General features: G+C 47.7%; 1 protein-coding gene and 1 long non-coding RNA gene across 2 annotated transcripts in view; one reads left to right on the top strand and one right to left on the bottom strand.

Annotated features, from left to right (window-relative positions):
• The window catches only part of LOC310671754, a 98626-nt gene that overhangs the window by 47724 nt on the left and 36774 nt on the right, over nucleotides 1-14128 (bottom strand). The window lies entirely within an intron of this gene.
• ERBB3 (erb-b2 receptor tyrosine kinase 3) overlaps nucleotides 1-14128 on the top strand; it is a 99444-nt gene that overhangs the window by 75569 nt on the left and 9747 nt on the right. The window contains exons 13-24 of the mRNA XM_083427284.1: nucleotides 701-833; nucleotides 943-1033; nucleotides 2781-2935; nucleotides 3696-3749; nucleotides 6246-6387; nucleotides 6952-7071; nucleotides 7483-7581; nucleotides 8964-9149; nucleotides 11321-11476; nucleotides 11950-12025; nucleotides 13405-13551; nucleotides 13936-14033. Of these exons, the coding sequence (XP_083283410.1) occupies nucleotides 701-833; nucleotides 943-1033; nucleotides 2781-2935; nucleotides 3696-3749; nucleotides 6246-6387; nucleotides 6952-7071; nucleotides 7483-7581; nucleotides 8964-9149; nucleotides 11321-11476; nucleotides 11950-12025; nucleotides 13405-13551; nucleotides 13936-14033 (1457 nt within the window). The remainder of the gene's footprint in view (nucleotides 1-700; nucleotides 834-942; nucleotides 1034-2780; nucleotides 2936-3695; nucleotides 3750-6245; nucleotides 6388-6951; nucleotides 7072-7482; nucleotides 7582-8963; nucleotides 9150-11320; nucleotides 11477-11949; nucleotides 12026-13404; nucleotides 13552-13935; nucleotides 14034-14128) is intronic.

The raw sequence follows: 14128 nt of genomic DNA, 5'->3' as shown, positions 1-14128 counted from the left end.
CTTGGCTTATGCTACCTGCCCATCTGAGCAACTCAGCGCATCGGAGTCAGTGACTTGCCCACTGCAACATCAGAGCAGATGCTTGCTGCTGGATACCACTTGGACTGTGAACATGCTAGTTCATGGGTAGGCAAACTAAGGCCTGGGGGCCGGATCCGGCCCAATCGCCTTCTAAATCTGGCCCACAGACAGTCCAGGAATCAGCGTGATTTTGCATTAGAATGTGTCCTTTTATTTAAAATGCATCTCTGGATTATTTGTGGGGCCTGCCTGGTGTTTTTACATGAGTAGAATGTGTCCTTTTATTTAAAACGCATCTCTGGGTTATTTGTGGGGCATAGGAATTTGTTCATTTCCCCCAAAAAATATAGTCCGGCCCCCCACAAGGTCTGAGGGACAGTGGACCGGCCCCCAGCTGAAAAAGTTTGCTGACACCCGTGCTAGTTAGTATTAACTGGAATAAAGTTGTTTCTGTGGACAGACATCTAGAGAATCGTACCCCTGCTATAGCCAAATGATGTTGGGTTTAAAATAGTAAATCTATGATTTCCCCCCATTTTGTTGGTTTGTCCACAGATGGGTCAGGGAGGTGGGAAAGGGACTTGAAGCATTTTCCTTCCAGGTAGCACATGCCCCTCCCCACAACTTAAAATGGGGCCCTGGTCCCAGATGTGATCCAGGCACTCTGTTTCTCTCCCAGCCCAAGAGGGGAAGGTCTGTCATCCTCTTTGCTCCACCGATGGCTGTTGGGGTCCTGACCCAGATCAGTGTGTCTCCTGCCTTAACTACAGCCGTGACGGAACCTGTGTTGACTCCTGCAGCTTCTACGAGGGGTAAGAAATAGCCAGCCATGGACACTTGCTTCCCTTTTTGCCTACTCGTTCCACCCTGGCCCCAAGTGTGTAACTCCTCTCCTCTCCTGCTCTGCTCTGCTCTTTGTAGGGATGTTCGAGAATTTGCACAAGACGGGGCGTGCTTCCCATGTCACCCGCAGTGCCAGAAGATTGAAGGAGGCCTAACCTGCAATGGATCGGTATGGCAATGTCACACAGCTTCTCTGGAGTGGTGGGGAAGGGTTGGTGGGGTGGCAAAGATCTGTGTGCCTTTTATATTCAACCTTTGCAGATGATGATAATGATGATGATGATACTACTACTACTACTACTACTACTACTACTACTAATTTATTTATTTATACCCCGTCCATCTGGCTGGGTTTCTCCAGCCACTCTGGGCGGCTTCCAACAAAATATTAAAATACAATAGTCTATAAAACATTAAAAGCTTCCCTAAACAGGGCTGCCTTCAGATGTCTTCTAAAAGTCTGGTAGTTGTTTTTCTCTTTGACATCTGGTGGGAGGGCGTTCCACAGGACAGGTGCCACTACCGAGAAGGCCCTCTGCCTGGTTCCCTGTAACTTGGCTTCTCGCAGCGAGGGAACCGCCAGAAGGCTCTCGGCGCTGCACCTCTGTGTCCAGGCGGAACGATGGGGGTGGAGACGCTGCTTCAGGTATACTGGGCCGAGGCCCTTTAGGGCTTTAAAGGTCAGCTCCAACACTTTGAATTGTGCTCGGAAACGTACTGGGAGCCAGTGTAGGTCTTTCAAGACTGGTGTTATGTGGTCTTGTTATGTTCGATGCAGCTTGGAACACATAAAATAATGTGAAAGAGTTGCAATTAAGCTATATGCTTTTCCTAAACAGATTCCACCTTTCCTGAAAGCCAGGAAACTAGAGCTCAAATGAACCACTTCTGGGAGGTTATTTCATAGCTCTGGGGACACAGCAACAAAGGCCCTGCTTCTCTCTTAGTGATAATACTTGGAGCAGTGCCTGTGTTCCAATATCTTATCAGGTACTAGGTCTCCTATGAAAAGTAATGGCCTTTGAGGTATAGGTTTCAGGCTGTGGGATCAGAACCTGCTCCAGTACATCTTGCCTGCCTCCTTGTTACGTTGCTTTCTTTTTAAGCACTGGGCCAGCTGTACAAGCATTGCAAGCAATTGCTTGGGGGGTAACGACATACTTTTAGGATCGCACTTACTCTATAGTATAAAGTGGATGCAGAGAGGCATGCCTACACCCATTGTTTCATTTTTATATATTTATAAACTTATTTCCCAAAGCTCAAAACCAGTGAGCGGATCGTAACAAAAACATACAGCATTGTGAAACAGTAATACACAAAAACACACAAGAAATTACAAAGAAGTATCTGCAGAACAAAACAAATTGAGGCAAATTCCTGCTGGAAAAGAGACGTTTTGCAGCGGCTTCCAAAATCCAACAAAGCTGCAGATTGTTATTCCTCATGAGGAAGAAGATTCCAAAGTCACAAAGTCCCTGCTTTTGGCTGCTACCGCCTTTATTTAATGAATGGAGCAGCTTTCAGGGCCAGATGACCCTGATCTCAACCAGATTAAATGCAGGGAAGGGTACCACTTTGCAAGGCAATATTAGGGCTTACATTTCAGGCCACAGGCTGCAAATGTTTGGGTGATCGAAGGCCTTGGGATGTTCCTAGTTGCCCTCCTGCTAGTTACGGAAAGTTCAGACCATGCAGAGGTCTGTGGAGGGAATGCTAGAGATTCCTTTTACTGAAAGCTTTATTTACAGTTTCAGAAAGAATAGGGAATGACGCATGCACTGCTAAGCCCAAGGTCGCATTCAGTATGTTTTCCTCAGACGCCAGGGGTTGAACCCGGGTTCTTCTGCATGCAAAGCAGTTGATCTATCACTGAGCTGTCTCCTCAATTAATTTCACCTCCTCTTGCTCCTCAGGGTGCTGATGCCTGTATGCATTGTGCTAACTACCAGGATGGGCCACACTGTGTAGAAAACTGCCCTGCAGGCATTGTAGGGGTAAAGGGGCTCATCTTCAAGTACCCCTATGCCAACAATGAGTGCCGGCCGTGCCATGAGAACTGCACGCAGGGGTAAGTGAGAAATCGGAAATGGAAATAAATTAGGTATTATTGCCGAATTTATTTCCATAGTATGTTGCATGCAGATAGCATCATCATAATGTGCAGCCGAGCGACTTGTGTTTTGAAAAGAAGTAAACGATCAGGGAAGGGAAAAGATAAGTGAAGAAGAACCAACAGCACCTGTTCTGTAAAAGCACATGTGGACTATTAAAAACAACATTGCAGTCAAATGAAATCGTGGGCGGGATTTGAGATAAAAGCAGCGGAAGAAAAAAGACAAAATAATTGTAGAGAAATGTTCTGCAATAGATAAAGATATAATGCAGCGGAAAAGGTTTGAGTAAAAACACTGTGGGAAGCCGCCTTACGAGACAGTGTATTTGATTTGAAGGTAATTGTGAAAACGTTTGAAAAATTTAATTAAATATATATATATATATATATATATATATATATATATATGATAATTGTTAGTGAATGTGTTGCATCAATATGGCACTATAAAATCATTGCACACATTTGAACCCTCACCAGCTACAGTTGAAATGCTATTGCAGCTAAGAGAGCAAAACAAACACTTTTAAATTATGCCTGTCAGCCGAAATCATAGTTAGTCGTCAACTGGGGGTGAGTGGTGTGTTATATGGTTTTCTGTCTATTGCAGACGGAAACTGGGGTTTGTGGTTTTTACTTTCCTGCTAGAGGCTGTTTCCCTAGATTCTTGGATTCTCTGTCTCCCAGGATAATTGTTGGATTTCATTTCTTATAGGTGTGATGGACCACAGCTTGAAGATTGCTTCATGGAGGAACTGCCTGTTCACAGGTACCTATCAGCACCCCTTCACCTAGTGAGGGTGCGGGGATAGCTTTATAAATTGCACCCCCCCACCCCCCAGTGTGCTTACTCTTACAGATTACAAATACCAAGAAGAGATCTTATCACCATGAAGTTCAATGGCAGAGCAGCATATTTGCATTCAAGTTCCTAGGTTCCATCCCTTACCTACCTTAAAAGGTAGCCGTGAGGATGGTTGAAATAATGTGCATGGAGCACTTTGAACACTTAAAAGCTGTTATATAAAAGCTAAACAATATTGCTATTGTTGTGTTGACATGGACTAAAGCCACTGGAGACCAGATAAAGTCTTTCTTCTAAGGGTTTGCCCCCGGCACCTGGTAGTTAACCTCAACAGCTTATTAGCCCATAGCACAGCTTCTAATGTCTAGTTAAGATATTCCTGCTTGAACCTATCAAATTGCAGGGTTTTTCAAATGGTTTGGCCTTTTTTTTCCAAATTATGTCAAAGGCTTTTAATCAAATTGTGTCCCTCCTTGCCCCCAACCCTTTCCTTTTCTGCCTCCTGATTTCTCAGCCGGGGGGGGGGGGCACCTGTTTTTTAAGTTGCTTTTCGAAACCGAAACATGAATCCTTTCCCAAATTCACCCTGTTTCAGACGCCGGTGCTTTACGGAGCTGCCGTCTTAGGCCTGCCAAAACTTCAGCAGGCCGAGGCAGGGAAACGGGCCAAGATCGCAGCCTTTCTCTCTCGCTGCCATTTGTTGCCACCTTTTTATGGTCCTTCCACTGAGGAGGCAGGCTCTTGTGTCAACAAAGGGGTCTCAGACACTCAGGCTTGTCAGAAAGAACATAAAAAGAACTCGCAGTCTATTGATTGTAGAGGGAGAACTAAAAAATATATATAATTATCTGCCTCACCCAATGGATGCTTGAAAGGGCTATTCCCCTCAACCGTACTCCCACCTTTCTTCTCCCTTCACAATCACACCCCTGCTCTCTCCCACCAATGCCAGTTTGCCTGGAGGCCTTTGTGGGCGGCATGAAAGGAGGGCAGGGCTGCAGCAGGCCTCTGCCTGTCGCTGGAGGGAGTGGATGCTTGCGCTTTGATCTCCTTCCTGCACTCTTTCCCTCCCTTACGAGGCGGAGGAAGCTCCCACCACCACGTGAAAGTTCCTTTTGCTGCCCCTCTTCCAATGCCCTCTGTGCGAATTGTCCTGTGAATATGGGACATGACGAGGAAAAAGCATTTGAGGGCCGCATCGCAACACAACAGGGGAAAACAAGCCCCTATGATATGGAGCTTTGTTTGGCCAAGGAAAGGACTTGTCTTTCATGGCATTGTAGCTTTAGCGTGCTTGCATGTTCCTTGGGTTTTGTTTGCATTTTGCAACTCGTATTGAGCCTCTGGGATGTGGGGTGGGGTGTGTGGAATAATGAAGGTTGGCACGGGGCCAGCTCTGGGATGAAAGGACTGCCAGTTGCAAAAGTCCTGCAGAAGGACAGGCAGAACCACTGCCAAATCCTTCAACGTTGAGGATGTTTAGGACATCAAGAAACACTGAAGAGAATTTACCTCTGGTGGCTGCACCTCTGCTTCATGCGCCAAACACATGGTTCTTGTTGTACTGATGCATCTTGCTGTCACCCATCTTTAGTAGGCACTGTGTGAAAAATGATTATGAGTATTATTATTCTGCGCCATTCAACCAGATTTTGTACCAAGGGAGAAAAATTTGGATACTTCTGTGACTTAGAACAACAATGCTTAGTATACATCTCTGTGCGTTTCTCATTTATTATTCTCAATGACCCTTATAAGGTTGATCAGATTTATCCACCTCCCAATCAAGTTAAGCCCATTTCCCTCTATTTACCCATTTATTCTGCCTCTTCTAGCCATCGGAGGGGCAAGGAACTATGGAAAAATTTTCTTCTGGGATTTTATCTGACATTCATGCCTTCAGACAACAAATTTGGAGCCATGAGGGCTATATATATATATTCTGGCCCTCATTTATGAGGGACGCGGGTGGTGCTGTGGGTTAAACCACAGAGCCTAGGTCTTGCCGATCAGAAGGTCAGCAGTTTGAATCCCCGCAACGGGGTGAGCTCCCGTTGCTCGGTCCCCGCTCCTGCCAACCTAGCAGTTCGAAAACACGTCAAAGTGCAAGCAGATAAATAGGTACCGCTCCGGCGGGAAGGTAAACGGCGTTTCTGTGCATTGCACTGATTCGCCAGAAGCAGCTTAGTCACGCTAGCCACATGACCTGGAAGCTGTACGCCGGCTCCCTCGGCCAATAAAGCCAGATGAGCACTGCAACCCCAGAGTCGGCCACGACTGGACTTAATGGTCAGGGGTCCCTTTACACACACACACACACACACACATATATAAAGGTGGGATTCTCAGATAGCTGAACTTCATGCTTGCTACTAATTCTTGTGCTTTTGCCATGCTCGTGTAGAACTGTGACATGTGCACAGACTTCACTATTAGTAACGCCTGGCTTCTGCATTCCAGGGTAGCTCCGACAGTGATTGCTTTGACGGTTGTGGGCTGCCTCTTTGCCATGTGTTCCTGCATCTTACTCACCTTTCTGTATTGCCGTGGCAAGAAGATTCAGAAGAAGCGAGCCATGCGCAGATACCTGGAGAGAGGAGAGGTGAGACTGTCAACTTGCGTCACCCCACACACACCTCGGGACATTTGGGTTTTGGGGGCCATTGGTCTGACCCAGCTTTGAACATATGGCAGTATGTGGGTGAGCTGTTATCCAGGAGTCTGATTGTGGGCTCTTTCCATTGAGGGACACTGGGCATGAAGGAGAAATAGGGGCAATGAAATAACACTTTATTTGTAGCTTAGCATCTTCTGGAATTAAGAGTGCCTGTTCAATGGGTCTTTTATAGAATTAGAAAATCCTCTTCATTGCTTCTGTGAACTCCAGAAGAAAGTAAGGGTTAGCTTAAGTGTTTGAAAGGATTTCACAGATGGGTTTGTTTGGCACCACAGTTGTATCTAGCAGCTGTGTTAGACCTAGCTGCAGACAGACAGCCCCCCGCCCTGCCAAAAAAAGAACAGGAACACATGTTTAAAAAACCAGGAATGCTGCAAAGTCAATTAGGAGCAAAGTGACGGTGAATTGTGATGTCCTTTTCAAACAGGGATTCTTGACGACTATGGATTGAATTATTTGTCTGTCTCTGGGTCTCTTTCTTCTCTGTAGAGTTTGGAGCCCCTGGATCCCAGCGAGAAAGCCAATAAAGTCTTGGCTCGAATCTTCAAGGAGACAGAATTAAAGAAGCTGAAAGTTTTAGGATCCGGAGTGTTTGGGACAGTGCACAAAGTAAGCCCGAGACTTGGGAGCAACAGCTTCTGGCTGATTTGAGTAGAGGCAGAGAACAATGTGCTGCCTTTGAAGAGGGGTTCAGAGCTAGAAGATTGCTACAGAGATGGACCTGGGGTGGGACATAGATCGATTAGAGTGCTTGGAGGCAGGCATTATCTGGGGGGGCTCCAGTATTTTGTGCAGGTCATCTAGAGTGGGAGAGGAACTACCTTTTCCTGCTTCAAGAAAATGAGAACGGAAATGGGGGGGGGGGTGAGATTCTAATGGTAAATGAAATATCAGTGTTTGCTTCCATCTTGGATGAGAGTTGAGGTCTCGGAAGAGTCCTCAGCAGTTACTAGTTTGTTAATAAATAGATCCTCAGATCAACAATATAGTTTATCTTCTCTGCCCCTCTCTCCCCACCAGGGTGTCTGGATTCCAGAAGGAGACTCCATCAAGATCCCTGTGAGCATCAAAGTCATCCAAGACCCAAGTGGGCGGCAGACATTCCATGCTGTCACAGATGTAAGTGCTACAAGGGCATGCAAGGAGGAGATGGTCCCATGTCACTTTGGAAATTTTACTGAACGTGGCCTTCACTGTTTCATGCTTGTTTTTGTAGTCCCCTTGAGAAACACGCCAGACATAGGGGAAGCGGGCGTTAAATTAGATACGCCATGGAAGATCCAGAACTGTATATCCCAATACCTCTCTTTCTTTGCTTAACAGCAGCCATAGGGAGTAATATGGATTGAGAGCACAGTGCTGTGGGCAGTGTGTGTTTAACCATTCCCCCAGTTCAAATACCTTTCCACAAGTTGCTATTTGCAGCAAAGGATTAAAAGGCAGGTGCGATACGGGTATTCTGGCTCTGTGGCTAGGAATTTTTTTGGGGGGTGTGGCAGGTAGGGAGGATTATTTAAATTGGGGAAAGCGTGGATGGAAAGAGCTGACTCAACTCACCCAGTTTCTGGGTGACCTTTAAGCAGAGTTGGGGTACAATTTGGGTGGCAAATTTGGGCAGCTGATACCTAGATATACGAGCATCAAGAGTCACTTGCTATCTAGTGGCGGAGGGAAAGCCCCTTGAAGGTGATGTGCATTGCAAGCAGGCCTTTGAGATGATTCCTCTTGGGCAGGGGTCAGCAGACTTTTTCAGCAGAGGGCCGGTCCACTGCCCCTCAGACCTTGTGGGGGGCCAGACTATATTGGGGGGGGGGAATGATGCAAGAGCACCACAATGCCTGGTGGAAGCTTACCTGTGTCATGTGAGTGGCAGGGTCTGGTGGCGGGGGGATGATGTGCGGCGCGCGAAAGGGCTCCGGAGAGGGGCTGCTTAAAATGGCGGCCGCATGAGTGCTGCTGCTGGCACCAACAAAGCCCAGCCCCCTTCCTCTTCTAGGCAGGGCGGGGAGAAGCCAAGAGGAGGGAGGGAGGAGGCACCGGTGGGAGGGAGACAGAGGGAGAAGGACAGAACATGCACACTGGCGATCCATGTGGAAATTCCCAGACCGTCCGCAGGCCGGATCCAGAAGGCAATTGGGCCTGATCTGGCCCACAGGCCTTAGTTTGCCTACCGATGCTCTTGGGTGATGCCATTCATCTGACCTTGGAATGTGCCCGGCATCTTGGAGGCCTTTCTGCACCACTGCTAGAGGAGGAGGATGACCAGCTGTGCATGCACAGGCAAGCTAGCTTGCTCATCTTGAGCAGTGAGCTGTCCATGGTGAACCTTGTCTAACTGGTATCATTGTTGGCCCTGCCTACACTTAGCACTACCCTGTAATTTTTCTTGCAGTTCGGCGAGTTCCTTCTCTTTGGGGTGTAACTTGGCATTTTGGTACTTCTGCTCCGATGCCATGATTTCATTTTTGTGTGTGTTTCGTTTCTGCTTTTACTATGTACAGCACATGATGGCGATAGGTAGCCTGGACCATGCTTACATTGTCCGTCTCCTGGGTATCTGCACTGGCACCCAACTGCAACTGGTCACCCAGTACCTCGACCTCGGCTCACTGCTGGAGTATGTCCGCAAAAACAAAGATGCCATTGGCCCACAGCTGATGCTCAACTGGTGTGTGCAGATTGCCAAGGTATGTATGGGTTTTGCAGAGGAATTTTGGGGTTAATTAAAGGGTCTTTCCCGGGGCAATTAAGGCTGGGGCTAATCTATCCCAGAATATTGGATTTTTTTTAGAGCCACTTGCATTCAAAATATTGAGGGAGTATCCCAAGCATTATGGAAAGTGTAATAAGACAGCTTAGCCACTAGGTGGCACCGGGCTAAGGTGTATCTGGGTGGAGCCATGAGTTTCCTGGTGCTGTTCTGGTTTGTTTAATAGAGGCAACCTTCTGTTTTGTCCAATACAAACAACCAAGTTCTGGTTTAGCCTTCTGCTTGCTGCGTCCTGTAAGCCAGGGGTAGGGAACCTTAATGGCTCCCTGTATCCCAAGCTTTGTCACTTAGAGTCTTGCTGCTTTTCCCCAATGGATTCTGACACTGGACCGGGACACCTCCTAAGAAATAAGAATGGCACAGGAAAGGGCACCAGGGGTTTCAGTGGGATGAAAGAACTGCCAGAATTCAGAGGGAGAGGCTGCCTTCCTTTTGTTTTCCCGAGAGAACTTCCAGCAAATACATACTGAACCTTAAACATGGACAACATATAAATATAAAACAGAAATGGAGACAAATCAGGCAAGTCCCGTTGCTGGTGTCGTCAGTGGTGTGAGAGGTTGGGATGAAGGATGGAGTGAAACAGAACCCAAAAGCCGGTAAAGGTAAAGGGACCCCTGACCATTAGGTCCAGTCATGACCGACTGGGGTTGCGGCACTCATCTCGCTTTATTGGCCGAGGGAGCCGGCGTACAGCTTCTGGGTCATGTGGCCAGCATGACTAAGCCGCTTCTGACGAACCAGAGCAGCGCACGGAAACGCCGTTTACCTTACCGCCAGAGTGGTACCTATTTATCTATTTGCACTTTGACGTGCTTTCGAACTGCTAGGTTGGCAGGAGCTGGGACTGAGCAACGGGAGCTTACCCCACCATGGGGATTCGAACCGCCGACCTTCTGATCGGCAAGTCCTAGGCTCTGTGGTTTAACCCACAGCGCCACCCGTGTCCCTAAAAAAAAAGTCAGTAGGAGTCAGTGAAACAGGGCAGGAGACAGGGGAGCCAAGGCGGTGCTGAGGTCAGCACAGTGCTGCACACTGCTGCATTTGCACTGTGCTGGACTCCATGCGCCCCCCCCTCCCGCTCCCAGTAAGTCATAGTAGTGGGTCCATGCCCTGCCCTACAGACTGCTACCATGAGAAGACTCTGTGGTCACTGAGGATGGTCAGCAGTTGAGGATTGGGCACTTGATTGCAAGTGGTGACTGGAGACAGCAGTCAAGCTCCATTATTAGGATAAGGAATTGGCTAGGGCTAGTGTAAATTCTGTAATTAGCACTGTTTTGATCTGCTAATTTAGTTACGCAATACATAATTGTGGCTCGTTGCAGAATGCCAACAAGCACCTATGCGGTCTCAGTAGAAGCATGCGGAGTGTTTGCCACACCATCAAAACTAGCCCAAACTAGTGGCTTTCCGGTGATGTTCCGGGAGCCTCGCAGGCCCTTGAAAGATTATCAGGGAGTTGCTCTGTGAGATTGGTAATACCGGAAAAACTTCCCAGAGAAGTCCATTTGTCTTCAGTTAATCAAACTTCCCCTGCCATATGCAGGTGTGTTGGGTGCGTTCTAGATTGCGTGAATTGAGAGAGCAGTGCACCAACGTGCCTCAGCAGGTCTAGCGTGAACGCAGGGCATGCCCCTTGAACAAGTTCCAGAGTTTTCTATCATGTGCTGGAATTCCATCTCAGATATTCTGGGGGTTGGTTCCTCAGCGGATGAGTCAGTGTGGAAATGCCACTACTCAGCAGAAATCCACAAAATGTATTTTAACTTAACTTCTAGGTCCTTACCGGCCTGCCCAGCACATCATCTTGCTCCACCACTGGCAATGGCCTTTAGAAACACAGGAAATGCATCAATTTCAGGGCTTGCTGCCTCCTCCTTTTGTGTGACATACTTGATTTTCATTATGGTGGGAAGGGCCCAAATACAGTCTGTAACCTGAAGCATATGTAACCTGAAGCGTATGTAACCCGAGGTACCACTGTATATAGGTTGGGCCTGGGTAGACTATAGCGCCTGTGATTCAGGTGTTCAAACCCAAAACAAATCCAGGCACATTCATCTGTTTCTCCTTCCTTATGTTAAGGGCATGTATTACCTGGAGGAACACCGCATGGTCCATCGCAACCTTGCCGCTCGCAACGTTTTGGTAAAATCCCCTAGCCAGGTACAGGTGGCAGATTTTGGCATTGCCGACTTGCTGTATCCAGATGACAAGAAATACTTCTACAATGAGATCAAGGTTGGTATCTACTAGAGTGAGATACAGTGCAGGCAGCAGCGAGGATGATTCTTGTAACTTTATCATTTCTCAATTGGGGAGTGAGTGAGTGATTGAGATTCAATTACTGCATTTGGGTCTCCGTCATGTGCAGAATGACAACCGCCAGACTATGGAGTGGGGAACTGCATACCCCATGTAGCCAACAGAACTAGAAAATTCAAGAAAGAAAATTATTACAGAAGAAACTGCTTGAATACCTGAAAAGGTTTCAGAAGAGGAGGGAAACGAGGTGAAAAATGAGGTTTTCAAAATGAGTTTTGATAGGTAATTAGGAGTGAAAATTTAGTTTTAGAAACTCACGGGAAATGAATCCAGTTTAGCATGGTTCTTCTGACTTTGGATTTGCATTCAGATTGGAAAACAATCTTACAAATGTGGTGTGCATGTTTAGCTTAATTATGATTTATGTCATTGTGCCTTACATTTTTCAGACACCGATAAAATGGATGGCTTTGGAGAGCATACATTTTGGAAAATATACACATCAAAGTGACGTGTGGAGTTACGGTAGGTATATCAGACCAGCCGATTCCTACTGTGGTTGCCTTCAGGAAATCTGTCACAATAGCAAGTCTCTGGAAGTCAAGAAAACTGTTCAAGTGCAAGCTATCTGACTCTTAAGTTATGTGCAGTTCCCAACCAAGGTTGAAAAGTGATCCGCAGAGGTGATCACTGGAGCCTTCGAGCTTGTTCACAAGCCTCCCTAAGTGTGTCACCGCAGCATGAAGTTCCAAGTGACTTTCTCCTCTAGGTTAGACATTGTTGCCAATGAAAGGCACGACTAGTTCAATTTGTTTGACCAAATATTTAGGAAACATTGTGCTCCCTATTCTTCGCCTGTGCTTATGCTTCAAGGAGTTTCACTGCCTCCTATTGGGAGAGGCTGGAACCCACATTTGAGTCTTCTAATGCCCACTATGCTGGAACTTGCGCAGCGAGGGCATCTCGGTGCAATTCCTGCCTTGTTTGCCATAGCTGGGACACATTGGCCCATTCCCTTGCACTGGGCTTTTGTCCACTATATCCCTGGGTCTGTAACAGCCACCTGTACCACATCTACTGGGAGGAATTCAGCATAGTGCTATGCAGATTGCTCTGTCAGTGCAAGCATTTCTGTTTCTGATCTACCCTCTCCCAGTCCACACACCCCCCTCCCAATGTGCTGTTCTGCAGGTTCTCCCAACACACACACTCCTCAGCCAGTATGGGTGGGGTGTGTGTGTGTGGTGGAGGGAAAGCCCTGTTGTGTTAGCAGAAGCCCTGTTGCACCGACTTATGCTGGCAGGGACAGTTACCGTATTTTTTGCTCTATAGGACGCACTTTTCCCCCTCCAAAAGTTAAGGGGAAATGTGTGTGCGTCCTATGGAGCGAATGCAGGCTCCTTGGCTTCAGCGATAACAACGTGAAGCCTCCGAAGCACAGAGGGAGTGCTCCCTCCATGCTCCGGAGGCTTTGTGTTGCTTTCGCTGAAGCCTGGAGAGCGAGAGGGGTCGGTGCGCACAGACCCCTCTCGCTCTCCAGGCTTCAGGGATAGCCACCTGAAGCCTCCAGAGTGCAGCGGGAGTTCCCACTGCGCTCCGGAGGCTTCGGGTTCCTTTTGCTGAAGTCAGGAGAGCAAGACTCTCCTGGCTTCAGCAGAGAGGGAGAGCTGCGCAGCGCTCCTTCAGCGAAGTGGGAGGAGAAATGGAAGGGGCTCCGTTTCTCCTGCCGCTTCACTGAAGGGGCGCTGAGCAGAGAGGGGGAGATTTTTTTTTTCTTGTTCTCCCCCTCTAAAACAAGGTGCGTCCTATGGTCGGGTGCATCCTATAGAGCGAAAAATACGGTAGTTGAATCTGGCCCACTGCATTCTGTTCATGAGCGTTTTCTGTCCCTTCACCTGCTCCAGGAGTGACATTGTGGGAGATGATGACCTTTGGAAATGAGCCTTATGCCGGAATCCACCTTTCAGAAGTACCTGACCTCTTGGAGAAAGGGGAGCGACTCTCCCAGCCCCAGATCTGCACCATTGATGTCTACATGGTGATGGTAAAATGTACGTGACCAGAGTAACACTTTCCCCTCTCCTGGGGAAAAATGTCACACCTTGGATGCACTTTGACCAGTAGATTATGGCACTGGCTGGGGGCTTACCCACACTTCCACTTGTTCCGTGCCTTGAAAGCACGGGTCTGAGTGGTTTTCCACTTGTCCTTGGGAAAACCCACTTTTTGGCGCTGAATCAGAGTAAATGTCAATCCATGGAAAACCCAACTGATGTTTGCCCCTGATTCAGTGGTAAAGATTAGGTTTTCCTAGAGGAAAACAGCAGGACAAGTGGAAGCCCTAAACCAGAATCCACAGGCCTTGCCCTGGCCACAGAAGCTGTCATGGCTGGTATCTGCCTGAACGATGCTGACAATCTTCTCTAACCTCACAGGCTGGATGATTGACGAGAACATCCGCCCCACCTTCAAAGAGCTAGCCAATGAGTTCACACGTATGGCTCGTGACCCCCCTCGCTACCTGGTGATTAAGGTTAGTCCTGGCTTGCTCCCAATGTTCCTCCTATTGTCTAGTCTACAAATCAAACCAGGGGAAACTTGTGGCCCTCTGTATATTGTTGGGCTCCA

The sequence above is a fragment of the Podarcis tiliguerta genome, assembly GCF_965153285.1.
Source record: "Podarcis tiliguerta genome assembly, chromosome: 2".
Taxonomy (NCBI): Eukaryota; Metazoa; Chordata; class Lepidosauria; order Squamata; family Lacertidae; genus Podarcis; species Podarcis tiliguerta.
The sequence above is the reverse complement of the archived record's forward strand: the minus strand, read 5'-3'. Positions and strand labels throughout refer to the sequence as shown.